The sequence below is a fragment of the Ostrea edulis genome, chromosome 2 (assembly GCF_947568905.1).
Source record: "Ostrea edulis chromosome 2, xbOstEdul1.1, whole genome shotgun sequence".
In the NCBI taxonomy this organism is placed as follows: Eukaryota; Metazoa; Mollusca; class Bivalvia; order Ostreida; family Ostreidae; genus Ostrea; species Ostrea edulis.
Window position 1 is genome coordinate 88,978,196 of NC_079165.1, and position 27,118 is coordinate 89,005,313.

General features: G+C 34.8%; 2 protein-coding genes across 10 annotated transcripts in view; one reads left to right on the plus strand and one right to left on the minus strand.

Moving 5' to 3' along the window:
- The window catches only part of LOC125679183 (neurobeachin-like), a 142,783-nt gene extending 134,981 nt beyond the window's left edge, over positions 1-7,802 (minus strand). For 5 of the 7 annotated variants that reach the window (XM_056155364.1, XM_056155363.1, XM_048918177.2 and 2 more), the window contains exon 1: positions 7,144-7,801. In XM_056155364.1, coding sequence (XP_056011339.1) covers positions 7,144-7,311 — 168 coding nt within the window. In that variant the 5' untranslated portion in view covers positions 7,312-7,801. Of the gene's footprint in view, positions 1-7,143 lie in introns of all 7 variants that reach the window. The other 2 variants (XM_048918175.2, XM_048918173.2) reach the window with 1 other exon arrangement.
- A 929-nt stretch (positions 7,803-8,731) lies between these two features.
- On the plus strand, positions 8,732-20,387 carry LOC125679138 (septin-11-like). 3 transcript variants are annotated; one of them, XM_048918109.2, is made up of 12 exons: positions 8,810-8,948; positions 10,887-10,997; positions 13,620-13,752; positions 13,911-14,024; positions 14,129-14,210; positions 14,300-14,440; positions 15,321-15,438; positions 17,050-17,139; positions 17,236-17,332; positions 17,865-18,021; positions 18,762-18,894; positions 19,235-20,387. In XM_048918109.2, exons 1-12 carry the CDS (start codon positions 8,925-8,927, stop codon positions 19,394-19,396), a joined length of 1,362 nt encoding a protein of 453 aa, XP_048774066.1. In that variant the 5' UTR covers positions 8,810-8,924; the 3' UTR covers positions 19,397-20,387. The 3 variants fall into 3 exon arrangements, with proteins under 3 accessions (XP_048774068.1, XP_048774066.1, XP_048774067.2); XM_048918111.2 differs by lacking the exon at positions 10,887-10,997 and having other exon boundaries at positions 8,732-8,948; XM_048918110.2 differs by lacking the exons at positions 8,810-8,948; positions 10,887-10,997 and adding an exon at positions 12,594-12,708.
- The last annotated feature ends 6,731 nt before the right edge of the window (positions 20,388-27,118 follow it).

A 27,118-nucleotide genomic window follows, 5' to 3' on the forward strand; every position in this document is an offset into this window, starting at 1 on the left:
AATAGCTACTTTTAATTACAGTGTTGCTTAAATAAACATGTATGAAAGTTCATGTAGAAAAAAAAATCACACATCTAGCATACCTTTAGTATTGATGTTGAGAGAAAATATTTTAAAGTATCATTTGTGTCTTAAGCCTCCACAAAAAGTGTTCCAGTTTTCACTATATGAGCCATAAAGCCCCACCCTAGCATCAGAACCACTGACCAAGGGGCCACAAAATTTACAAACCCAACTGACCATGACTACGGTGTACGCATACAGTTTGTCTGATGTTCTAGAGTAAAGAAGATTCATAAAGATTGCATCATTTTTTGCGAGTGACAAGGGCACTGGAATTGTTTTTTCAATATTGCTATCAAAATTGGTTCAGTAGTATTTGAAAAGAAGTTGAAAACGTGCGAATGTCAACACATGACACATCATGACAGACATAAAAAGACTGTAGAAGGTCACCCGAGTATATACTCTGGTGAGTATACTCTGGTGACGTAATAAAAGGTCAAGGACACTGGTAGGAAAAACTAGTATATATCCTTACCTGAAATATTATCAGTGAAAATCTAATTCATTTTAGTTAAAAGTGTTGTACATCCAAATGTGTTTAAAAACTTATATCTGATTTGCTGACCATGTCAATTTTATCAAGCTTATGTAATTGTAATGAAAGAAGAAAATTTATGTGGTCACAAGATCTTTAGTGAAATTTTCCTCATGTACATACACTGTACACTAGAGTCTGAGATACAGTAATAAGCTGACAAAACATGATTCCCTGAACTCTGATTGGTTAATATGGGAAATGTAGGAGAAAATCAGTAGTTCTTCAAACTAAAAGAAAATACCAAAGGTGATCAAAAGGGAGTTCCCTCGAGTGAGTTCATTACACAAATTGCTGTACTGAATACCGACGCTGGCGGAGAAGAGAACTCGCTCAAGTGAGTTTATTACACAAATGATGACAATTAATCATACTTGGTCAAGTTAGAATACGATTGGTGGAAATGGGAGTTCGCTTGAGTGAGTTTATCACACAAATGATGTCTACTTGCCATACTCGGTCGAGTCTGAATATTTACAGGTATTGATTGACAAGAGTTGTGTCTATAAATATGGAATGAACTTAAGCATTTGGTTTTTTTGTATTGTTTTGCTTCATTAATAAAGGTAAAAATGATGCACATCATACAGAGAGTATTCATATTCATACATTAGTCAGTGACACTCGTATGCATTCTAAATAATACCCCAGTTATGGACTAGTAAAGCATTGTCTGTATGAACACGATGAAAGCAGAACAGACCATTTCATGGCAACTGGGCAGATTCTCCATGACACCTACATGGTTATGAGACAAAAGATTTATTTTGTCATCAGAAAAATGAAGATAGACCTGAGAGAGGCCATTAATGATAAAGCAGTATTGATTTCAGTTCTGTCCATATCATTCTCCAAATGAACATTATTATTAAAGTTGATCAATTCAGAATCCTCCCTTCCTATTTGCACTACATCTGACAGAAAAGGCTATAAATATTGACGTCCCACATCATTTAAATGTGCCTGTCTACTGTCTAATTGTAGAGCTCTATAAACTGCTCAGATGTACATCTAATTAAGGCCCCTGATCCTAAAATGTCTCCCATTCCACCACATTCCTCCTTACTCTTAGGAGACAGCAGACTGCCTTAATGTTGTCTCCTTCACCACTGCATTGTACAGAAACACTTGGATAGCTCCACCTATCAGTGGAGCCGCTGCACTGTACAGAAACACTTGGATATCTCCAGCTAATCCACCTATCAGTGGAGTGCTAGATCCTTCTCCGCTGACCCCTGTGGAGAGGTACCTGACTGGGATTATGAAGTGTGTAATTACAGCTCATCAGAAAGCAATAAATCACAGCTTCCTTCCTGTAGCATGTTGCTGACACTGCACTGTCTGAGGGTAGTGGCTGAGGTGTTCAAAATCAATTCATGATCAATGATCCATCAGCATGCATGTCAAAGTAGATACAGGTGAATCTCTTAGGAATCCAATTCATCACCTGGCCAGGTATATCAATCCAACCTTACCTGTAACAGTCTGTTGTATATCGACACTAACTGACCCTCCAACCTACCCTTCATCCAAGCCAGAAACTTGCTCTTAGATCATTTAAATTCTTAATTATGAATAAAAAAATAAAAGAAATTAAAAAAGGAAAAAGAAATTACAAGTTCTGTAACACATGTCATATTGCACTTTTTCCTATTTATCTCCCCTTAACAAAAGACTTGAACCTTGATTTCAGCAAACTTGAATCCCCTAAGGATGGGATGTGGTAGCTATAGTCTAAATTGGTCCTGTTGTTCTTGAAAAGAAGTAAAAAATGTGTACAACTTTGATCAGAAAAGCTCATTCAATCTTACAACTAAGATGAGTTGATAAAAAAAAAAAAAGAATTTTCAACTGAGGCTAAAGAAAACGGTTACAACTTGTTGCTATTTAAGAAATAAATTTCATTTTTAAAAATACATGAGGGTATGAACTGCGATGCTTCACGCCAGCATACTTTTCATGAAGTGTGGTAGCCTTTCTTGAAAAGTACGCTGATGTGAATTACTACAGTTCCTACCCTCACATATTTTCAAAAATGAAGTTTACTTTAATTCTGTACTTTCATTTTTGATAAGAATCCCCAGCCTTTAAAACAGACATACTATATCTATCAAGACTCATGCATATTATTCACCACTTCAATGCATTCACCAGGAAATGGCTATCATTACAATTTGTAGAGATATCAAAAGCAAAAACATTGGAAATGTAGATATTGCGAAATGACATTGATAATCATGACGATATCTCCGTACACATCTACTTTTGATTGCAGCCTTCCACATTTTGTTGATTAGTAAATTGCTATAAACTATTTACCGACATACACAATCAAAATGAATATGGCTTTATAAGTGATCATTTACGGCAAAATGGTGATGTACAGACATTCTCTGGTTCCGGTGAGCCGAGTACATCAGTTAATGACTATGCAGATTGATATGGACTCTTCATCTGTTTACCACTAATCCATAACTATGGTGTAACAGTAGAAGCCCCTGAATATCAGGGTTTTTTTTTAAAACACACACACACATATAAAAAAAAACCCCAATAATGTGTGTAGTCATATCCCTTCCTATCATTACAGGGTCAAATTCTTCAAATCAAAAATGTGAAGTTAAAGTTTATAAACACACTATTGTCAGCTCTAACAGCTAGTGTTTTATTTCCTGAGCATTATTGTTAAAAATGGTTCTGATAGAGTCATGAGACTCATAACACATTAAAGGCAACTTTGTGGGTCAAACATGAATGCATAGAGTTTCCCTATGACAATAAATGTGGCCTACACAGAAGTTTTTGTAATTTTTCTCCAGTGTCCTTGACACGGTCAGATTGACCTTTAAATCTAAGTTCCTTACACAGAGACTAGTCTAAAACATTGTGTTGTATGAATGTATACATAGGTAATGTTATAGACAATTATTTTGAAACATTTTTTTCCAAATGAAATGACCTTGTTCACATGATCTTATTCCTTGAGCATGGGTCATGACACGCCTTCAGCAATCTTTATGTAAAATACAAACAGCTACTGCATCTTCGTTTCAAAGTTATGGTTCATACAGAGTCATGTGGACAGACAGGGCGATACCTTCTGCTGCATATCCCTAAATTTACTTGGGGGGGGGGGGGATGAGGGGTAAATATAAAGTCAACATTCCTCTTTCTATGGACTCATTCCAGAACAATTTTGGACTGATTTGAACATGCTGTAGATCAGTAATGAAGACCTGATGCAGATCAATACTCTGTCCATGTTGATCCATCACACCTTAATTAAATGTCTAAAACAACATATTTCAACATTACCTTTGAACAGTATGCAGTTGGTCCCCTCTACATAGATACACTTAGAATACAAACTGATCTTGTCAATGATTACTACTTTTTTCAAATGAGATCATCAAATCCAAACACAAGTATCATTTCAGTCTATCAAAATTATGAAATTCTACACAATTCCTTGCTGTCTAGCACTAAGTACAATTTTTAAAAGAAATAAATGTCAGTTTGTTTGTGGGCGTTTATAAACAATGGCAGCCTGGTATAAACTGGGAAACAAATTAAGCAGAAATCACCCCTGTGCTTCCACTGTTTTTATATTCCCCATAATACAAATAAACCAGACATTCATTCCTTATATAGTGTTAAATATAGGATCTAGAGAGGACACACATATCATATGTTCAAAAGGGCACTTTTCATCGCGGCAAGACAATTTCGGGGCACTTTCATTGTATCATTCTATGGTGCAATTAAAAAGGGCATGGCACCAGCCAATAAGGGCATGGTGCACCGCCATGCAAGTTTGCTTTAGATTTAACACTATTATATCTATACTTGGTCAGTGATCTTGTTTCTTTTGTAATTACAGGATTTTAATATATAAAATTTGTCTCTTGTGTGTAAACATCTATTGCAGCAATGGACACGTCTACTGCAGTCTTTTTATCAAGAATCAAAAACACCGGTACATGTAAAAAAAAATTTGCTGTATGAACTCAAATAAATTTTGAACAATAACTGATTACAATAAGGAACTGGAAATCAATAAATGATCAAAATCATATCTGATAACAGAATATTTTTGCTTTAGTCTTCCTCACTTTTCAGTAACAAAAGTGCAGGTAATCACAATGAAATTTTAAACTCTGTTTGCATAGCAGAATTAAAAACTAAATTTTCCTGTTAAGACAGATAAAAGGGTAGGAATATAGGAGTCATTCCATATTGCACTTTTGTATATAATGTTCTGGTTCTACCACACTAAGGTATAAAATGTCAGTTTCATTAAATGTTACGTATATGCACTCTCATATTATGTCCTCCCAACTACCCTGTGTAGATAAACCACTCCAAAATGATAATAATTGGAATCAATGAGCTTATGGCTCATATAGTTTATAAAGTCAGTGACAATTACAAGTGACTACATTACAGTTGAATTCTGTTATGAGATACCGTCTAGTGCACTGCACTGACTGCAGTCAAGATTATGAGTAATAAGAATGTTGACATTTTTTTATCCTAATATGCAGGGCTTGAAACTAGAGTTGGGTACCGCAGAAAATAAAGGTACCGCGGTATACCGTGGTATTTGCAAAATACCGCGGTACATACCACGGTATACCGCAGATTTAATCTTTTAATTGTATGATTCAGTTTTAGTGGATTTTAGTTGTGATTTATTGTATATAATGAGCTGTTATTAGTTTATTGATTGTAAATTGCATTTAATTTATTCAAATATAAATGATAAGGAAAATATCTTATTTAAATCTTAAACCAGTTAACAGAACAAAAGTTTAATCCAAACGTATAAGTATATCGTACATGTATACAATATAGCAGTGTCTCTGTATTATGACTAGAATCGACTGTGACTAGACTACTGACTGGAACGATTATAAAAATAATTAATAGGGGGAAACCTGTGGATTTTATTTGACACGATCTCAAAGTCTAGAAGTTCTTAGAGTCGCGAATGACGAGAACTTCTACATGTAGAATACGCCTGTCCACTTCTCTAAAGAGAATAACGAGAACATGTGCGTATGAACGTGTTCTTGTTCTTCTACCACAATTCCTACATTCTTGCACCTCAAACCCATTAAGTCGGCGTTCAGAATCGGCAGGAATTTGTACTCGCGCGATGAACAGTTGTTTCGAACGCACAAGTCTGCATCTGCCATTTTATTTTATTTTTTACTTGGGGTTTGCCTAATAGCCGGAAATGGTATTCGACCCGAATATACCAAACAACATAAAAACAATTTTTATAATCTACCTCATATATTAAAATAATAACTTAATGAAATGTTTTCTATTATTTTTTTCTTTAATTTTGATTTGTTTTCATATCATTAATAATCAAATAATCGCGTTTTATACTTCGTATGTTTTACCGATTGTGTACAGTTATTAGACTTACCTTTCATTGCATCACAATGAGGGAACGATGTAAATAAAGTGAGTCACTGCGTACACAAATTTCTTAAATTATTTTTTCTTCTTTCAATTTTATATTTTCGTTAAGAGTTATCAGACTTGAATATACCGGTATTTCGCCTCGTGTACCGCGGTACATACCGGTACCAGAAAAATACCGGTACACCGGTATACCGGTAATACCGCGCACCTCTACTTGAAACTAACTTTTTCTGTCACCAGTCCAGCTGGACTGTTGGGGTTCAATTTCAACCAGTCCACAGAAAAATTTACCCGTCCACCAGAGTTTTCCAGATATAATTAAACATATTTCGTTAATGATATTCAAATAAAATAATGGGATTTAACTTGATATACCTCAGACAATATTGAAACTCTAATCGGATACGTCTGATGTCTACAAAGGAATGCCAAAAGCGTGTTTAAGATTAGATAAGCAAGTTTTCCAAAAAGACATTTAACATATTTTAGAAAATTGACCAGTCCCATCAGACTATCTAAAACAAATGTCAGTCAGTCCGCCAGACTTTTAACCAGTCACGGACTGACCGTCATATGTTAATTTCGAGCCACGATATGACACAAATATAAGCCATGCTAATGCAGGAAACTGAAATTTTTAAATTATATTTTTCTGCAATCAAACACATTGAAATAAATCATGTTTTGTATAGCTTGGATCCTTAAATAAGTTGGTTGAAAGTCAGCATTTTAAACAATATTGCTATATCATGTGTTGAGAAATGTCAGAAAAACCACTGCGCTAAGACTGGAAGTTTGCCACCTGCACTGCACTTGGAGGTACATGAAATACGAAAAACAATATTCATTTAAAAGCTGGGAACAAGTGAAGTGTACAGCAACCTGATGCATTCCTATACGTGAAAGTCATTTACATCTATACATTCCATTCTAAACCCAATGCTACTAATAGTTCTTTCTATATATAACTCTTCTTAATCCATACTGGTCACATTGGCGTGTAACGTGTACGTGAAGCCTACATGCATGTAACTTACATGAAGCCTGTTGACTGCAATGCAGGTAGAATGCCACGCCCACAAAAGTACATGAATCGACATACTTACCAGATGCAGCACTGTGTCCACAACATCTTTGTTCGGGGCCTGGTCCACCTTCAAGAGACTAATCAACAGACCAAACTTCAGCTCGTCATTCCCTGTTGATTTCAGAATGTCATCTGTTGACAAGGTAGATGTGCCATTTTTCTCGTCGGCGCTCGCACTGAGCGACATCTCTGCACTCCCTTCTATGTAGACACCTCACCAGCCAATTTCTATCCCGTGCTCACCTTAGATTGTTTTAATTATCATCTAAACTCCAAACTGAAACCTGTGTTGATGCGTCAGATCCTCCACTTTCGGCAGGGATGCCGGAACAACTTCCTATATGAACGGACACGGTCCAAAACTTTTGATCGGAAATATTTGGAAATGTGCCTTGCAAGTTGTCTGGCATACAAAGCATAATACTGTCAAACAAAGACAGAAGAAATAAACAAATGTATAATTAGAATTAGAAAAGATTGAAAATAGAATAAATAAACAAATATATAATTAGAATTAGAAAAGATTGAAAATAGAAAAAATAAACAAATGTATAATTAGAATTAGAAAAGATTGAAAATAGAATAAGGGTTTTAAAGATGCCCCAAATAATAAATATATACTGTTTTCAGTATCACCCCCCCAAAAAACTAATGGAAAGAAAAAAAAACCAACCCCAAAAAACAGGGAGTAGGTATAGAAGTAATAGAACACACGGGGGGTAGGTATAGAACACACGGGGGGTAGGTATAGAACACACAGGGGGTAGGTATAGAACACATACGGGGGGGGGGGGGGGTAGGTATAGAACACACCGGGGGTAGGTATAGAATACCCAGGGGTAGGTATAGAACACACAGGGGGTAGGAATACGGGGGTTACAACCCTTTTGATTGAAAATTCTTATTTGTGGTTGAAAAGGTAACAAACTTAGTTCACACACACCTCCTCCTTCTTAAAAAAAGTTCTGGATCCGCCCCTGGTTTCTTGTTGTTCTTCATATTTTACTGTTACAAACCGAAATTTTATATTGTTTCCCTTGGAGACGATATTTAAGGTAGTATCGAATTGATACATAAAGTTTCTCCTCAATTTCAATTTTTTATTTATTTATTTATTTATTTATCTATTTATTTTTTTATTTTTTTTCTTTTTGTAATTTCTCCTAAGAAATAAAATCTCTTACTGTGCGTGGTATAGAAAGAAATTTATCCTATCATTTTCTTTGTCTACATAGTTTCAAATATAGGGTATCATACCTAGTTAGAAAAATATGAAATTAAACATTCGCGATAAGAATATACCCTGAGTAATATAGAGATTTTACAAAAATTTATGCTTTTTTTTTTTTTTAAAGCTGACCCATTTGTTACTAAACTCAATAAAATGTATTGTAATTGATATAATATCCTCTAAAATTCATTAAATCAATAAATAAATGGAATCTCCATAATACTAATATTCAATTTGATGATGTTCTGAACATAATCCATGACATGTATTTAGTATATTCTGAAAGATATGAGATAGGTCCGACTTTACATGTGTTTGGTAGTTAGCTTTATTAATCCGGGGGGGGGGGGGGCACATTTTCCGTTTTTATCAGAATATTTATTTGTAATGTCGCTATAATCAGATCAAATATTTGTTATTAAAAAATGCTTATTTGTTATTATTACTGTACACTTATCACTGATAGCTGTTTTATTTCTCTAAAAAAAATTATTAAATTTCTGCTTTACTTCCGGTCTGTTTAAAGGGAAGAACGGAATCTCAGGAATCCGTCAAGTTTCCTAATAAAAATGTCAACTCCTGACGTGCAGAGGGTAGGTACACTATTTATCATGTTCTTAAATGTGTGTATATTTAGTGCAGTTATGATCTGCTATCTCTATTTGTGGATTTGTATTTTAATTGTTAAAAACACTGCATCCAAATTTGCACACAAAGGCGGAAACACCCATTTTATCCATTTTATTTTATTATTATTTCCCCAAATTTACTCAATATGCAACCCACTGCATGAAAAAGATATCGTGTTTAAATCAGGAAAATAATAGGAAATAGATAGATATCTCATGAATGATACAGAATATTTATTATAATGAGGTATACAACAGCTACAAAACAGGTCGCTGGCACAATGACTTGAATGTGATAATGTACAGTAGAAATTCTGTGTGGTTTCATCAATCGATTTGATACCCCTGACTCAAAGTGCTAGATATGGCTACTTCATTTTCTGGCTCCCAGCAACAGGATATATCAAGTAAACCTACTCCCCATTTCACGGTTTGTGCATCTGCAGATGTTACTTCGATGGAAAATCCTGGAATCTCTCCCTTCAGAAATTCTGGATACATGAACCCAATCCAATATATATGTGATCAGCTGTAGTATTTCTGTGACTATCGGACTGAATATTTTATCATTCAATCATGGTTTTCAAACATCAAATTATATAGGGAAGCTTACTGCATGGACCTAACATAATCCACAGAACATACTAATTTAGCCTTCATTGTCTTCAACTCTGAGAAATCACAAACATAATTAGTATATGTATCACCTACAAAGCATGATGGACATATAGGAATCATTTTATGCCATGCCTTATTGGTAGAAATAAAAAGTCGAAACGTTTTAGAGTTGAAACAATGTTTTAAAACTTTGTGCAGGTATAGGTAACACCAAGATGTTAAATGTGAGCGCTTATTGTGGCATTTGTTTTCTCTCTGGATTGCAAAATTGATATGTTGAGAGCAATCTGTATTTAAAATGTGTAGTAACAAAGTATGGAACATAGTAAAGATCCAAAATATGAAGACAGACTAACACAGCCAGCAGTGCTTAGGGTCTTATCGAATGAAATGAATTAGTTTGAGTAGGTGTATATTAATTCAATATGTGGTGTTGGTCTGTATATTTCACAGCACACATCATTAAGCCATGTCAAAATACATTTCAAATTTCATTTTATAATCAACAGTAGAACTAGGATGAAAGTTTATAAACTAATATAAAATCTGCAGGAAACACATGTTCTTGTAGAACAATTAAGATTTTTGATCATATACTTTTGAACCTCATAATCCAGACATTTTGGTTCCAAGCAAAACTGTGTGGATGATTGGGGCTATGCACAAATGAATCACATCTATCAAAGAGTAGATACATGTAACAAGAAATATAGTCTAGTAGCTGTCAGAAGCAGTTAGATTTTGGGAATCCAGATAAACCTAATCCAACTGTACATTAAAATCCAGATAAGCCAAGCCTATCTGTACATTAAAATCCAGGTAAACAATTTGCAACTGAATAGGATATTCAAAGCCCAACTATAGATTGCAATCCACATAAACAAACCCCAATATGTTACTAAGATTATGCTTCACCAAACAGTTGGCTGTCTATGTTAGTTTCACAAAGTCAAATTTTGTTCCTAAAGCTCCCTCATTTTACACATTTTAGTTTTAATGTACATATACATGTATATCAATTTTAATGTACATATACATGTATATATCAGTTTTAATGTACATATCAGTTTTGTAAGGACGTCAAGCCAGGAGGATTCATATAGATGAATGACAGAGTTTGTATTGAAATTGTTTAATACAAGTTCTTGTTTCTCTTTTGTAAATATTCCTGTCATAGACATTTTATGGTATACAATGTGACAAAATCCTGCATTGGTCCAGAAGTACTGCTATTACATGTTGTGATAGACGTATTGATAGATTTTTTGTCTGTTTCTCGTGAAGATCGAACAATCGTCCGCTGGAGACACGTCCCTAGATCAATCAGCTGATCTGTCATATGATCAGTCAAAGCTTGATCTCTCAATTGACCACTCGGATCTCGCTGCAGGACAGGTACTCGTGTAACAGAAGCCTCATCATCCTCGCTTTGTCTGTTCTGTGTCCTAAACGATACTCCTTAATTCTGTGCATGTTGCCATAGTCTTTACTTTTTCAAGAGAAGCAAAGGCTTGAAATTAATTAAAGATATCGCAAGTGTAATACTTTTTAATTTTGGGGGTTACTAAATTCATAAATTTGATCTAAGATACATTTAGTAACAAATCTATGGTCATTTCCTATTTATAAAAAATACTAACCAATAACAAGTAATCACAAAATGCTTTTTAGCTCACTTAGCTTAGCAAACAGATGACCTCTTCTGATCAACTTTTGTTCAGAATCTGTCTAGTGTAAACTATTTACTTTTTCGTCTTCTCGGGAACCACTTGACCAATTTTAACGAAAGTTAGCACAATGGTGAAGGGTTTTCAAGATGAACAATCTTCTGAAGAAGCTTTGATCCAGAAAAGACTATAAAATTTATATGGAAGCATCATCATATAGTGTAATTTGAGTTTGTCTAATTGTCCCCAGAGTCAGCATGGGGCCACAATGAGGATTAAGAAGTTTATAAAAGATAAGAAAAAAATCTTTCAAAATTTGGCAAAATGATATTGAAACATGTAATAAAGAATATAGGTGCAAATTATGATGCCTGGGTGTTTTATTTTTTTCCTTTTTGCATAGTAGAGCTCCAAAGATTTTAGGATAGGAAACTTGTACTTGTAATCGGCGAAATAACTAATGATTATAGTTTGTTAACATAAAAAAAAAACCATGGAAGCATTCGAGATGTATGGTGCATATTATAAACATTTAAATGTTGCTTATTCTGCCACTTCAGTGCTCCAGACTAACACGTCTCATTTCTCTATGCACAGGTGAGTGTTGTGGTCCTTTTGTTAAATCAGAACATAAAACATGAAATCCTATGATCAGACATGCTGAGAATCGGCAAATGAATCAGATGACCATTCGTCATGTTAATCATAATCTGGTGTGGTGCCTAATATCTGAAATTTACAAAATGTACGATTGGGTTATCAGTTTATCTATATATACATATATATACAGTACATGTATAGAGAAAATTAAGTCAGTCTGAATAGTTCTGGATACAAGAATGGTATACAAGTCTGTACATAAGCATGGTTAATATATAAATGCTAGTGACTATTTCTTTGATATCTCCTGTGCTACCACTTCCTCAAGATAAAATTCTATATAGACTATTACCCCAGTATCAACAACCATTATGTATGCTGTCAACAATCGTTTACTATTCTGTGTCTTTGTAATGTGAATTTCTAAGAACTTTCTCTAGAGATGAATAAAACTAATTAATTATCATGTAACAGTAAATGTCATTAAATCTAATGGACTTGTTATATATCTCTGAGGTACTGTTATAATGTATCTAGGACAATAACCTTACTAATACCATGTAAACATAAAGAAAAATTATTAAACTGCATTTATTTACACGAATCAGTCTAGTGATGTACATAACCAACATTCTGTGTGTTTTTTGTCAAGATGCACATATGGTCTTTCTTGTTATGAGTCATCGGCATTGAACAGATGTACAATTTGTAAACAATCATTTGCTTTAGAGGTTTTAATGCATATATATATACGTTGCCATAAACAGAGGATGAAATTGGAAAAATGGGACAAGCTACCAGTTATATCCACAAGCAGTCTGTATCCAGACTTCATAAAGGTGAACTGTTCACATGGCTAACTTGTTTATGTTCATAAAGGTGAACTGTTCACATGGCTAACTTGTTCATGTTGATAAAGGTGAACTGTTCACATGACTTACTTGTTTATGTTCATAAAGGTGAACTGTTCACATGGCTTAACTTGTTCATGTTCAACTGACGGAAGAGGGGTTCATTCATTGTTCATCTTTTTGTTTTCACTAACAGATGTTGCACTTACATTATTCCACTTCATCAATTTTGATCACCTGGTAAATTAATATAAGGTAATAAAAACATGTAGTTTGGGTCCTTATTTTACAATTTTCCTTCCTTTGTTGATAAGATACAGAACCAGTAGTAGACTTATTTACACAGATGGCGGCAGGAAATCATTTTCTCAATGTTACAGATTTATTTTGAGGTTCTACACATGGTATGTAAACTTTGACTGTGTATTATTATTAAGACCATGCTGAGGTCAAGTCAAGCAATAATAAGGCTTCACAGGTACAAGCCACTTCATATATACAATGTAAAACAGTGGAAGCCAGATTCTGGAGGTAGGAAGGGCTGAACATAGTGTTGGTGTCTGACAATGTCGGTTCAGAACCTGAGGTCAAAGTTTTCCTGTCACATTGTGTCACACCTGGCTCCACAGACCTGTTCCTTGGTATGTGAACTCTGTAATATTTCTGTGTCATCTTTATTGTAATAACAGAGTTCATTGTTGTGGGATGTTATGTGAGTTTCTCTAATTTGCTAGGTAAGGCATCATTAAATGTAATACACACCTTTAATCATCAAGCGCACAAGATTCATTGACACAAAGTAACCAATTGATGTAGTGTACATGTGTAAATGGAAAATATATAAACTATAGGAGAATTCTTGAATTTTTGTTCTGTATTTGTCATGTCTTATTTTTTAGCCCAGTAAACCACCCCATGTGGCTTCGGTCAGAAACTTGAATCTCAATGGTCATGTGGGTTTTGACAGTCTCCCTGACCAACTGGTCAACAAGTCTGTGGCCCAGGGGTTCTGCTTCAACATCCTCTGTCTGGGTGAGAGTTTCATCATGTTATACCTAATTTCATTAATTTTGATGTATTTTAACATTGGTTATTGTAAAATGATAGCACATGACACCCGGTGAAATTGACAGTATTTCTTTTATATTGTCCTTCAGACTTTACATATGATTTACATATTCATGTTACAGGTGAAACAGGCATTGGGAAGTCCACTTTGATGGACACCCTCTTCAACACCCATTTTGACTCCACCCCCAGCACACATGATCTACCAGGGGTGAAACTCAAGGCCAGTACTTACGGTGAGACAGAGAATCCATTTTAATGATTTTTTATTTAAATGTGAATTAAGGTGGAAATGTTATGAAATAGAACAGAGTCCTTTAAATCTATGATTGTCTTTCAGAGCTACAAGAAAGCAATGTTAGGTTAAAGTTGACGGTCGTTGATAGTGTTGGTTTCGGGGACCAGATCAACAAGGAAGACAGGTCAGTATATAGATAGAATCTAACTGTGACATTTCTGTTCCAATGAGGTAAAGTTGGTAAACAATAAAAAAAAAATCCGATATCTTCAGCTGGAAGCCTATCGTGGACTATATTGATGCCCAATTTGACAACTTCCTGAGTGAAGAACTGAAAATAAAGAGATTGCTCCATAACTTCCATGACACGAGGATCCATGCCTGTCTGTACTTTGTGGCTCCCACTGGACACTCGTAAGTCACGGTTCAGATTCTTGTTTTATCATGGTTGAATGATTCCTAGTTTTTTGATTGGCTGAGATGCAACAAACTAGAAAAAAAATAAAACATTTTCACTACTGCGTGTATTCAATGTGAATATAACATTTTATTTATCCAACATGTTACCAAAAATGAATTGGAAACAATTTGATATGACTGGTCATTATTTTTTGTTCATCTAATAAAAACACACATCTTTAATAACTTTTGACTAGGTTTTGCACTCTATCTGTAAACAAAGATGGCCACCAGGTAGCCATAGAAGCTAGTTATTATTCAGTCATATGATGAAATAATTAATGACTCCTTTTATACTACAACCATAGAAATTTTCACTTGTCATTGTGCTGAAATTCATAAGACAACCCTTATGCATGGTGTTATTTCCATGATGCTAATGAATTTCACTGCAAAATACAATCGATACAGGGGATTGATTAAGCAAAAAAGTTTCCCACCACACATGCATGTACATTTCCACTTTTTATGATAGTTTTAGGAATTTAGCCCCTTCTCCCATACATATTCTATTGATGAATATGAAAATTTCAGACATTTGAATGCTGATGTAACACAGGTGAATGTTGTGGAACATGGGCCTCTTATTCTTGTAATTTTGATAAACACTTCAAACATTCAAATTTAAACATGATCCACCTGTGACATAAATGATTAGCTTGAAGTAAAATGATATTTTTTTCAAGAATTTTTATCAGTGAAAATGAATACCCAGCATTTATAGTTCACATGATTTACTCTTGGTTAGATGCTGGGGAGCTTGTTGTGGTAATGATAAACACTAGAAGGAAGTAAGTTTCTTTCTACTGTAAACATCGCTTTGATTTATTGACAGACTGAAGGCCCTGGATCTGGTCACCATGAAGAAACTAGATAACAAAGTTAACATCATCCCAGTCATCGCTAAGGCTGACACCATTACAAAGGTTGAACTGCAGAAATTTAAACAGAAGGCAAGTATTTCTGTCAAGGATTCAACTGAAATTCTACGTTAAAGTACAAAACTGCACAGCTCTGAAGAATGAGAAAGAGGAAGTAAACAATGTTTATTTTGTTTTCATTCCCTCTCGCTTTGTTTACTGTGTGAGAAGGTCACATTAACAGGACAATGAGAAACAGGAAGTAAACAATGCTTATTTTGTTTTCATTCCCTCTCGCTTTGTTTTCTGTGTGAGAAGGTCACATTAACAGGACAATGAGAAACAGGAAGTAAACAATGCTTATTTTGTTTTCATTCCCTCTCACTTTGTTTGCTGGTGGTTTCCTGTTGGAGGAGGTCACACCAATACAAAAATCTGTAAAATCTTGGTACATGGTAGGGTAATCTTTTCAAAAGAAGTTCTGCTTTGTATCTGAAAATACTTGGGAGTTTTTATTTCAACATGGAAAGGTTATTTTAGCTTTTGTCTGGCATCCATTAAGTTTCACATTTATGACTTCTCTAGATATTTAGGAAATAGGAATCATTGATAACCTTCTCAAAAACCACCAAGTTGAGAGTAAAAAATACATATATATGTATATATATCTAATTATGTGTAGTTACATATTCTCATTAACATTAAACTGGTACAATTTGTCAATATGGAGCATCCTTATGCATTTTGAATTTGAGGGTTTTTCAAACCAAGTCATAGTCTGCCCACAAAAGAAGTTTTTCATTGGACTATAACACGAAAATTCTTCAAAATTTTTGTTCTCAATAACTACAAGAATAAAAGTATTGTGCAAGCATACCCATTTAGTGAAGAACAAGCTGGGTTAGGTAAGTGGTTTGGTCCAGATTCAATTCTCAGTCTTAGCATCACATCAAACCTAAGACATATAACATTCATTTTCCAAGCATTAAAAGGGAAAGTTTTGGGGTCTTTTCAATGTGACATTAGAAATGGAGGTCCTGTGTCACAGTAGGGTTGGTATTCATAGGTCAAAGTTTGTGGCACTTTACCTAAAGCTGGCAATGTCCCTAAATGAGTGAAAACTCCTCAAATGGGACGTAAAAAGAATATACAAACATTTAGTGTGGATTCAAGTTTGTTCTCAACATAAATAGGAATTCAATAGGGATTTATATAGTATTACGCAAGATCATATCATAACATACATATATGTACTACAAAAACCTAATAGCCTTACATAAGATTATATCATAACATACTATTAAAACCTTATTAGTCTAACGTAAGATTTTGTTATAACATACTACAAAAATCTTCCTCACAGTAGAGAATGAAGTTAGTTAAAGCCATAATCAACTTGGGAGGGATGGACTACAATAGAAGTTTTACATGTAGGATTATACGAAAAAATTCAGAAGGATTTTCTTTTTGAAGTACAAAAAGAATAAGTACAGACATCCCCATGAAGCATTGATTCATGTTTATTCAAACCTTATACATGTATATCCAGGATGAGTTTTGTAGATTAATAAAAGTCAAGAAGAAAATTTCAGGTGAGTGATGTGGCCTTTGGGCCTCTTACTCCTTATGTTCTTCCAAGGAAATGATAGTTCAGGTTATACTGTTTGTAACCTTTAATAGATGTTTATATATATATATCGACAGATCATGAACGAGCTGAGTTCTAATGGTGTCCAGATCTACAGCTTCCCCATAGATGATGAGACTGTGGCCGAGGCCAACAAAGTCATGAATGTAAGAATACAAAACATAAGACTGGGGGGTGGGGGTATTATAACATTGTAAAACTGAAAATGTTTATTCTATGGATATTGGGTTAATTTTTTGCAGGGACATGTCCCATTTGCAGTGGTTGGAAGCAGTGATGAAGTCAAAATTGGGAACAAGATGGTTAAAGCCAGGCAGTATCCTTGGGGAACAGTACAAGGTAACCATTTAAATCATTAGTTAGAAAGAGCACTGACTTGGAGTTGATGGTTCAGTTAGGGTTTATTATAGAGTGCTAAATTGCTGTTGTGTTTTATCAAAGTTGTACAACCCACTTATTTTTACCATCTTCTCTAGCATTGTCAACCAGCCTTAATCTGGAAGAATATTTTATGGATTTATGAAAGAAATTGCATGTTGTATAGGTAATAGAAAAATTTACGTCAAAGAGATTGATGATCTAAATTCCTATCATCCCCCTCTTTATAAAAGATTAAGTGATCACAAGTTTAGCAGCTTATTGATCTTGTGAAGGTTTTCACATGAAAAATACTTAGGTAGCAAAATGCAGACAAATAATTGTAGAATGCATATTTCTATGTAGTAGGATGAATTGAGAGTTTTGTTGCTTTACAGTGGAGAATGAGAATATTTTTATCCAATGGGATGAATTGAGATTTTTGTTGCTTTATAGTGGAGAATGAGAATATTTTTATCCAATAGGATAAATTGACAGTTTTGTTGCTTTGCAGTGGAGAATGAAAATCACTGCGACTTTGTCAAACTGAGGGAGATGTTGATTCGAACCAATATGGAAGACATGAGAGAGACCACACACAGCAAGCATTATGAACTCTTCCGCAGAAACAAACTGCAGGAAATGGGCTTCTCAGAAAATGAATCCAAAAGGTTAGGAAGAACAATTTTGATTTGTGTGATTTGATTGGTTGATTACAGATGAAGTGTAAATGTGATTAAAGTTCAGGAAAGAAAACCTAGATTGGGACATATCAATTCTGGATACCGTGTGGACTGTTTTTTACATTGTTCACGAGTTGAATTTATAGTGCTGTTACATTGCAACATTGAATGCACAAATCTATGATTGTGTCAAAAGTCCATGGTATACAATTTTGTTGAATTTTATAGCCGGTTTCGATGGGTTAAATTATACAATCATTTAATAAAACAATTATTTTCTCAGTCAATACAATGCTTTATGCATTAAGTACACTTAAAATACAATATTTACTTTAGCCTTCGTGCTCAGTAAATATTGTACTTTTCGGTTAGATGAAGCATTAAATCCACCAAAATAAGAACACATCCAGTAACCGTAGATATTAGAAGTATGAGGTGCCATTTTGTACCATGTACATGTATTTTCTCTGCACAAAATTATGTATCACTGACATATTCACATGCTAACAAATATTATGAAAACATAGTATTGCACTTACTGTGTACAAGTATTTGTGTTAAACACTGATGGGTCTATTCTTGGAGTCACTAAATAAATCAGAAACACCACACTGCACCACCTTTTTCTGAAGAGTCTTTAACTAAGAGTTATCTCTCTTGTCATATCAAATTCATAGTACTGTATATATTGATTCAGAGAAGGAGTGTATGACTTCTGGTTATTGTAGTTTGTCGGAGACGTATGAGTTGAAGAGACAACAACACTTGGCTGACTTACAAAGAAAGGAAGACGAAATGAGACAGACGTTTGTCATTCGAGTTAAAGAGAAAGAGGCTCAACTCAAAGAGACAGAGAAAGAGGTACTCAACAAAAGAAACTGAGACATAGATATCTAAATAACATGATAGAGAGAAAAAATGACCAGTGATAGAGGGAGAAAATAACAAGTAATAAATACATGCTACTTTGCATGCAGGGATTTTAGCATTGATTCTTTTTTAAGTAAGATAATTTTGAAATTGATTAAAATTTAATTTTGGGATATTATTTTCGTATGCATATGCAGAATTAATTGCACATATTATGTATTAAATATGATTGATTATATTTGCCTTCTTGTACACAAGTAGACAAACCTAGTCAATCATGATTAATTCATAACATAAAAAAAAATATTGTTGACATTAATTTATTTTGCAGTTACATGACCGATTTGATGCACTAAAGAAGAAACATGCTGAGGAGAAGAAGAAAATTGAGGATAATAAGACGCGGTATGAGAGTGAAATGCAGGCATTCCAACAGCGCAAGGCTCAGCATCAGGCTCAGATGTCCACCCTCGGAAAGAAGGGCAAGAAGTGAACGTCACCCAAACTCATGCCTTATTACAGAGTGGTGCAGTTCAACATGGATCAAAATTTTTCATCAACTTCAAACATAATTTCTGCATTCTGAATCTCCGTTTTTGTTTTTTTTTGTTTTTTTTTTTGTGTTGTTGTTCCTTCAGAAGGGACCAATGTTTTCTTGATCATTGTATTTATATTAACAAATTTATTTCGTCAATACCATAGCTGAGAATGGGCTTCCACTTTAATACCCTGTTTGAATTTTTTATTTTTAGTAAGGTTGCTTTTGTTGACTCGCTATGCACTCATTCAAAAACAGAGGACAGTGTGGAAGATGTCTTGATAAAATCAAGAGTTTGTCAAAATTTGTCAAAATATGCTTAATTTTTACCATGAATTCTGTAAAACATGCGCAGTCTCAATGATATGTGAGATAATGAAGACTCCGCCAGAAATGGTCCGCGATTGACTGTTGTGTAGCTTTGATTTTGTGTTGTGGGTTGTACTCAGTATTGCTAGTGTCTTGGTACTCAGTAGTGCCCCGTAGAACTAAATGTGTATCGTGTCAACCACTGCCAGATGTGTATCAGATATATACCGTGCATGTTACTGACCAAGGTCTGAGAAGTTGTGACATAAACGACCCGTGAAGTGATTGTGTATCTGCATCTCAGATTTTAACATGTACCAAAGGTTCATCATTCACAATCACATAGTCATAACATTATGATTATCATCCATATTTATGAATGTATTTGTAATGACAATTTTTATTTGTGTACTTTGATATGCTTGCCTTATTACCATAGGTTCATTAACTACTTAAGTAAAAGTGTCATTGTTTTCTTATTAAATGCTGTTTTTTGTTTTGGCACTGATTCCGTTTAGATCTGATAAGTTCTCTATGTTAAATTTGTTTTTGCACAAGTATTTGAACTGATTCCAGCAAGAGAAATCCTTTAAAATTTGTCTAGTCAGCATTTATTTGAAATAAATGATGGAACAAGTTGGATGTTGGGTCTCTTTCCGGTATATTGTGATTCCTTTATTGTGTTTACTGGTTAGACTTTGATGAATATAAACTGTACTTAATTTCTTCTATAGTGTTCCTCTAGCTCAGTTTCAAACCCTCTGCAACACACTTAAAACAACAGTCAACTGTTTCATCTCCAGTGCTCTAAATTTTAGCCAAACAATGCCCAAATTTCCAAGAAGAACAAGTTTTGTTAATGCTTTAAGACATAAGGAGTTTTTAAAATCTTTCCTGGACACATGAAAGAAGGAATGTCAAATTTGTTTTTCCCACTTGAAAATACAGGCATGTATATTTTACGTAGGTCGCGGGTTTACAGACCTTTTTTTCTCACTCGAAAACCACACCTAAAAATTTGACCGATGTATCTTGAAAATGTATATACTACTCTGTGGAAATTGTTTTTGATTCAACAGCAGTTTTTTGGTAATTACGTCTTCAACATACCATTGTTTTAACAGTAGCGACACTGTTTTCCATTGAATTATATAGAAAACTAGAGCCAAGCTCGTTGCAAAGCAACGAGAGGTCCTCCGTCGGAGCTGTATGACATAAAAACCTTAAACTTGACCATATGTCCTTGGGTCAGGTCCTAATGCAGCCTAGTTAACATGAAAATACAGGAACCGTACATGAGTATGTGTGTGTGGGATCTATCGCCTTCATTCCCTCTTGATATGTTATACGTAACATCACCCCGGGAAAAATTATTTGAAATACTTATCCAGTGATTTTACAAAAGACGAATACAAGTTAAGTTTTTAAAAAGAAAATAATCAACTGTGACAGGAAGATAAGTACTGTAACAATATAAGTAGTTTGGCTACGCTGGCGATTCTGACTTCTCGTATGTAATTATGAAATAGTTTGAGAATTTAATATATATCATTGAAATGAAGCTTTAAAAGTGTACTATAAATTTTTATCGTTAGGTGTTTAATAAATTTATACTACTCAAGTACATGCGTGTATGATCTCATTCCACAAATTGGTCTTTTGAGGCGCGCGTGTTTGTGGGATTAAATTCTTTCAGCATTTAACTTAATGAAGAAAAAATTACTATTTAAATTTATGAAATTTATGACTAAGGGCATACAATAAAGGTTTATAGCTGTTACCAATATTTTATCATACAACAAAATTATGATAGCATAATATTCAGACTGAAGAGAATGATTCATTGAGTTGGAATTATTTATACATACAAATCAAATAAATTGCTCTCAAATCGGGAATATTTTATTAAACTTTAATATCTATCTGCGTAAATACATGTAGGTATATTATGTACACAGTGCGCACAGAAGTCGCGTATGAATTTCACGCCAGGGGCACGTGCTGAAGTAACTTATACACATATTTTTCCCCCTTCACCTACCTAATGATACGGTTACCTGTTTGCGGGTCAAGCTTTTTACTCATATATAACACAATACTCGAGCAAAATATTATGTTTATGAGATCAATAAGATGTTAAAGAACAACTTTTCTAGCGAAAGCTATATCGAAATATTTACCGTTTATGAGTTATAAAGCGAAAACTTTGAAGATCCCCAGATCCCTAATTTAAGGGGCGAGCCCCTTTTTAGGGATATCAAAAGAAAGCTCTTAACATTTTGTACAACTTTTGTTCTACACGTCTTAACAAAATATTTTTAGTTTAAAAGATACAAAGGAAAATATGTGTCATTTTTTGCTCCTTTAGGCGTCCTAATTTTTTAACCCTGTCAACCACCATTTCGAACGTTGTAATCAAAAAACAATGTGCACAACTACAATGCTCCTACTTTTCATTTTCAGTGCATTTTCTGCTCAAGCTTATACAGTCTCGGAGCCTTTGTCTGGAAACCTAAGCCCCTAAAATTTCATTCAAAGGGGAATAACTCGTGAACAGAAGGGAATTTCTGAAATGTAGTACATGATTTTAAAATCGTTCTGTAAAGTTTATAAACCCTGAAAATTTGAGCAAAATCCATGCAAAAATGAGCGAGATATGAAGCTTCAAAGTTAGCGTCTAGGAAAAAGAAAGAAAAAAGAATAATAAGAATAATTTTAACCAGCACAATCAGTAGAAGGTCTTCCGTTGTTACGGAAGACCTTAATAATAGTGATTGACTTTATTCATTGCATCATTCAACTTAAAATAAACAGAATTTGGTGCTGATCATCTTGATAATTTAGATTCAGGTAAATTGTTTTGATATCATTTTCATTGAAGTAAGCTGACAGATAATGTTAATCTGTAATGGAGTCCCTAGCTTAAGGTATGGTGATGAAGTTTAGCATCCTGTCCTTGCCTAGCTTAAGAATAAGAAACTATCTTTGTAGAGTTTAACAAACTGACTTGTTTTGTGCTCAGGTAGAACACGATTTTGGCAGGTTGCAGATGGTAGGAAACTTCTAGAATAAATTTTTAAAAATCATAGGAAAAAAGTCTAGCCAAACAGTACACAGAAAAATACCTGTAGATATCTCTTAAAGAATGTCATGATGAGGACAGTAATACATTGATGATTGAATTCAATAATGATTGATAGATTTTCATCAAGAATGTGGTAAGGACAATGATGAATAAATATCGCTGTAAAAATGTGATGAAAATGATAAAGAATACCATCACCCTTTATTACACTCCCTGTTTCATCACCCTTTATCACACTCCCTGTATCATCACATTTTATTACACTCACTGTATCATCACCCTATATTACACTGACTGTATCATCACCCTTTATTACATTCCCTGTATCATCACTCTTTATTACACTCTGTTTCATCACCCTTTATTACACTCCCTGTATCATCACCCTTTATTACACCCTGTTTCATCACCCTTTATTACATTCCCTGTATCATCACATTTTATTACACTCTGTATCATCACCCTTTATTACACTCCCTGTATCATCACATTTTATTACACTGACTGTATCATCACCCTTTATTACACTCTGTTTCATCACCCTTTATTACACTCTCTGTATCATCACCCTTTATTACACTCCCTGTATCATCACTCTTTATTACATTCTGTTTCATCACCCTTTATTACACTCTGTTTCATCACCCTTTATCACACTCCCTGTATCATCATCCTTTATTACACCCTGTTTCATCACCCTTTATTACACCCTGTTTCATCATCCTTTATTACACTCCCTGTTTCATCACCCTTTATTACACTCCCGGTATCATCACCCTTTATTACACTCCCTGTTTCATCACCCTTTATTACACTCCCTGTTTCATCACCCTTTATCACACTCCCTGTATCATCATCCTTTATTACACCCTGTTTCATCATCCTTTATTACACTCCCTGTTTCATCACCCTTTATTACACTCCCGGTATCATCACCCTTTATTACACTCCCTGTTTCACCATCCTTTATTACACTCCCTGTATCATCATCCTTTATTACACTCCCTGTATCATCACCATTTATTACACTCCCTGTATCATCACACTTTATTACACTCCCGGTATCATCATCCTTTATTACACTCCCTGTTTCATCACCCTTTATTACACTCCCGGTATCATCACCCTTTATTACACTCCCTGTTTCACCATCCTTTATTACACTCCTGTATCATCACCATTTATTACACTCCCTGTATCATCACACTTTATTACACTCCCTGTTTCATCACCCTTTATTACACTCCCTGTATCATCACATTTTATACACTCCTGGTATCATCACCCTTTATTACACTCTCTGTATCATCACCCTTTATTACACTCCCTGTATCATCACATTTTATACACTCCTGGTATCATCACCCTTTATTACACTCCCTGTTTCATCACCCTTTATCACACTCCCTGTATCATCATCCTTTATTACACCCTGTTTCATCACCCTTTATTACACTCCCTGTATCATCACCCTTTATTACACTCCCTGTATCATCACATTTTATACACTCCTGGTATCATCACCCTTTATTACACTCCCTGTATCATCACCCTTTATCACACTCCCTGTATCATCACCCTTTATTACACTCCCTGTTTCATCACTCTTTATTACACTCCCGGTATCATCACCCTTTATTACACTCCCTGTATCATCACCCTTTATTTTACTCTTTGTTACACTTCCTGTATCATCACCCTTTATTACACTCCCTGTATCATCACATTTTATACACTCCTGGTATCATCACCCTTTATTATACTCCCTGTATCATCACTCTTTATTACACTCCCTGTATCATCACCCTTTATTACACTTTCTGTATCATCACCCTTTATTACATTCTGTATCATCACTCTTTATTACACTCCCTGTATCATCACTCTTTATTACACTCCCTGTATCATTACTCTTTATCACACTCCCTGTATCATCACTCTTTATTACACTCCCGGTATCATCACCCTTTATTACACTCCCTGTATCATCACCCTTTATTACACTTTCTGTATCATCACCCTTTATTATAATTCCTGTATCATCACCCTTTATTACACTCACTGTATCATCATATTTTATACACTCCTGGTATCATCACCCTTTATCACACTCCCTGTATCATCACTCTTTATTACACTCCCTGTATCATCACTCTTTATTACACTCCCTGTATCATCACCCTTTATTACACTCCCTGTATCATCACCCTTTATTATACAAATAGATTAAAGAAGACAATGATAAAGAATACCATGATTGATGAAGTCAATGGTAAAGAATATCGTGATGTAGACAATGATAAAGAATATCATGATGAAGACAATGATAAAGAATATCGTGATTGATGAAGACAATGATGAAGACAATGATAGGTACCAGGTATCTCTTGAAGAATACCCTGATCAGGATGACATTGATGTTAAAGGATCCGGCTCCTCTGATATCAGATTCTAAGTCTGTTACTGTGGACAAGATTGCACACATATATAATTAGATTCACAAGATTTGTCTAATGACTAGCAAGAGGTGATCAAGTTGGAAGCAAAGGCAGATCTGTGGCCGTGGCATCTCTGACTGCTGTTCATACACATCTCAAACCGTGTGATATTGATAAAGTCCAATGGTGCACTTTATATGTTCTATGTCTATACCATGGCTATTTTTAAAAACTGAATTTATAGTTATACCATTATTTTATCCCATGAGAGCAGAGAGAGATGAAAGTAAGAACTTTACACTTTGATTGGAAAGTGATGAACTGTCTGAACGACCTTAATCTAAGAAATCAATGTAGATGAGTACGTCCGTGGGAGAATTGGTTTAAGGGGCCAAGAGCTAAGTGAAGGAGGAAGTGGAATGGGGCGGACGGAAGGAGAATGAATACCCTGTCCGCATTTCCTTTTATCACTTTCCGTGGTGTCTAGGTACAAATTGAAAATACGATGATTTTCAACTCCTAAAAACGCGGGGTTTCACTGCTTTAGAGTCTCTCGGTTAAGGTTTTGAGATTGAGCCCAATAGCTATTGGCTTTTTTGCAGATCGATCACATATATTAATTATTGATTGAAAATTTTGTTTGATGTCCTTTTTTTTTTTTTTGACCAGTTCCAAAAAAAAAAGAAGAAGAAGAAAATATGTAAGTTTATTTTTAAAAAAAATTCAAGATTTCTTTTTTCATTTGAAAGTTTCAAAGTTATTTTTAATCTTTATTCCAGGATTTTCTAGGATACGCTCTATCCCAATTGTTTAAATTTTTATGGACAATAATTCCACTTTACAAAGTTTGGGGTTTGTTGAAGGTCTCATCTACTACAAGACGCAACTCTAAAAATTACACATACACAAAGGCGTTTGACAATATTTGTGCTTTTGTACATTCCCAATAGAGTTCTTCGGTATGTCTAATGAATTATTTTTAAGTGAATTGTTAATGTACATTTATAAAACAGACCTATGCGCCACGTTACTGACATCCGAGTTGCATTACTCATGTAGAGCTATTTATGAAAACTAAAGTTTGGGACACCAGCAGTGTAAAATTTTAAAACCGTTTTATAAGTTATAATTTACAATCGATGCTTTCATTTTCTTTATACAGTTACCAGTGACCTTGGCCAAATGACCTTGATTAACGATACTGACACATCATATGGTCATAATCATTATTTGTACTAAGTATCTCCTAATGTCTGTATACATAGTTGTCACCTCTTCTCCTTGGCTTGGTTTCACGGACGAAGACTTTACGATGATGATGGCTGACAAGACCGATGCGGGACAAACAGGTTTGTCCGCGGCGGCTACAGTCCTGATGTAGCTGCTGGTGTTGTTCTATTCTTCCTCCTGCGGCGTTTCTCCCCCACGATCTTACTGCGCGAGTCCTCGAAGGAAGAGACTGCCTGGTCTTTATAACGTTTTTTTTTCGGTGCTCCTCTGTAGTGGTGGCCAGTGCAGAGTTCGCCGTACAGGACTATTTTTGGCAGGCGGTGGTTCTCCATTCTGGGGACGTGCCCTGCCCAACGTAGCAGCGACTTCAGCAACATGACCTTGATGCTGGTGATCTCCGCATATTCGAGAACCTCGACATTGGTTATATAGTCGTTCCAGGAGATTTTGAACGCTCAACATGCTTTTCAACATTCATAGCTATCTCTTTCACTCTGTCTGAAGTTTACGAAGTTACGTCCCTTCAACATACAGAGATGTCTCTTTCACTTTATCTGAAAGAACAAGGGACGTTATTGGCCAAAATTGGCCGCGCTTCAAAAACCGATCATATTT

Excerpts from the sequence above, each read along its gene's own strand:
- LOC125679138 (XM_048918109.2), top strand. The coding sequence starts at position 8,925 with ATGTCAACTCCTGACGTGCAGAGG. Across the intron at positions 13,753-13,910 it reads CTTCAACATCCTCTGTCTGG|GTGAAACAGGCATTGGGAAG; the intron begins GTGAGAGTTTCA and ends TTCATGTTACAG. Across the intron at positions 18,022-18,761 it reads TCAGAAAATGAATCCAAAAG|TTTGTCGGAGACGTATGAGT; the intron begins GTTAGGAAGAAC and ends TGGTTATTGTAG.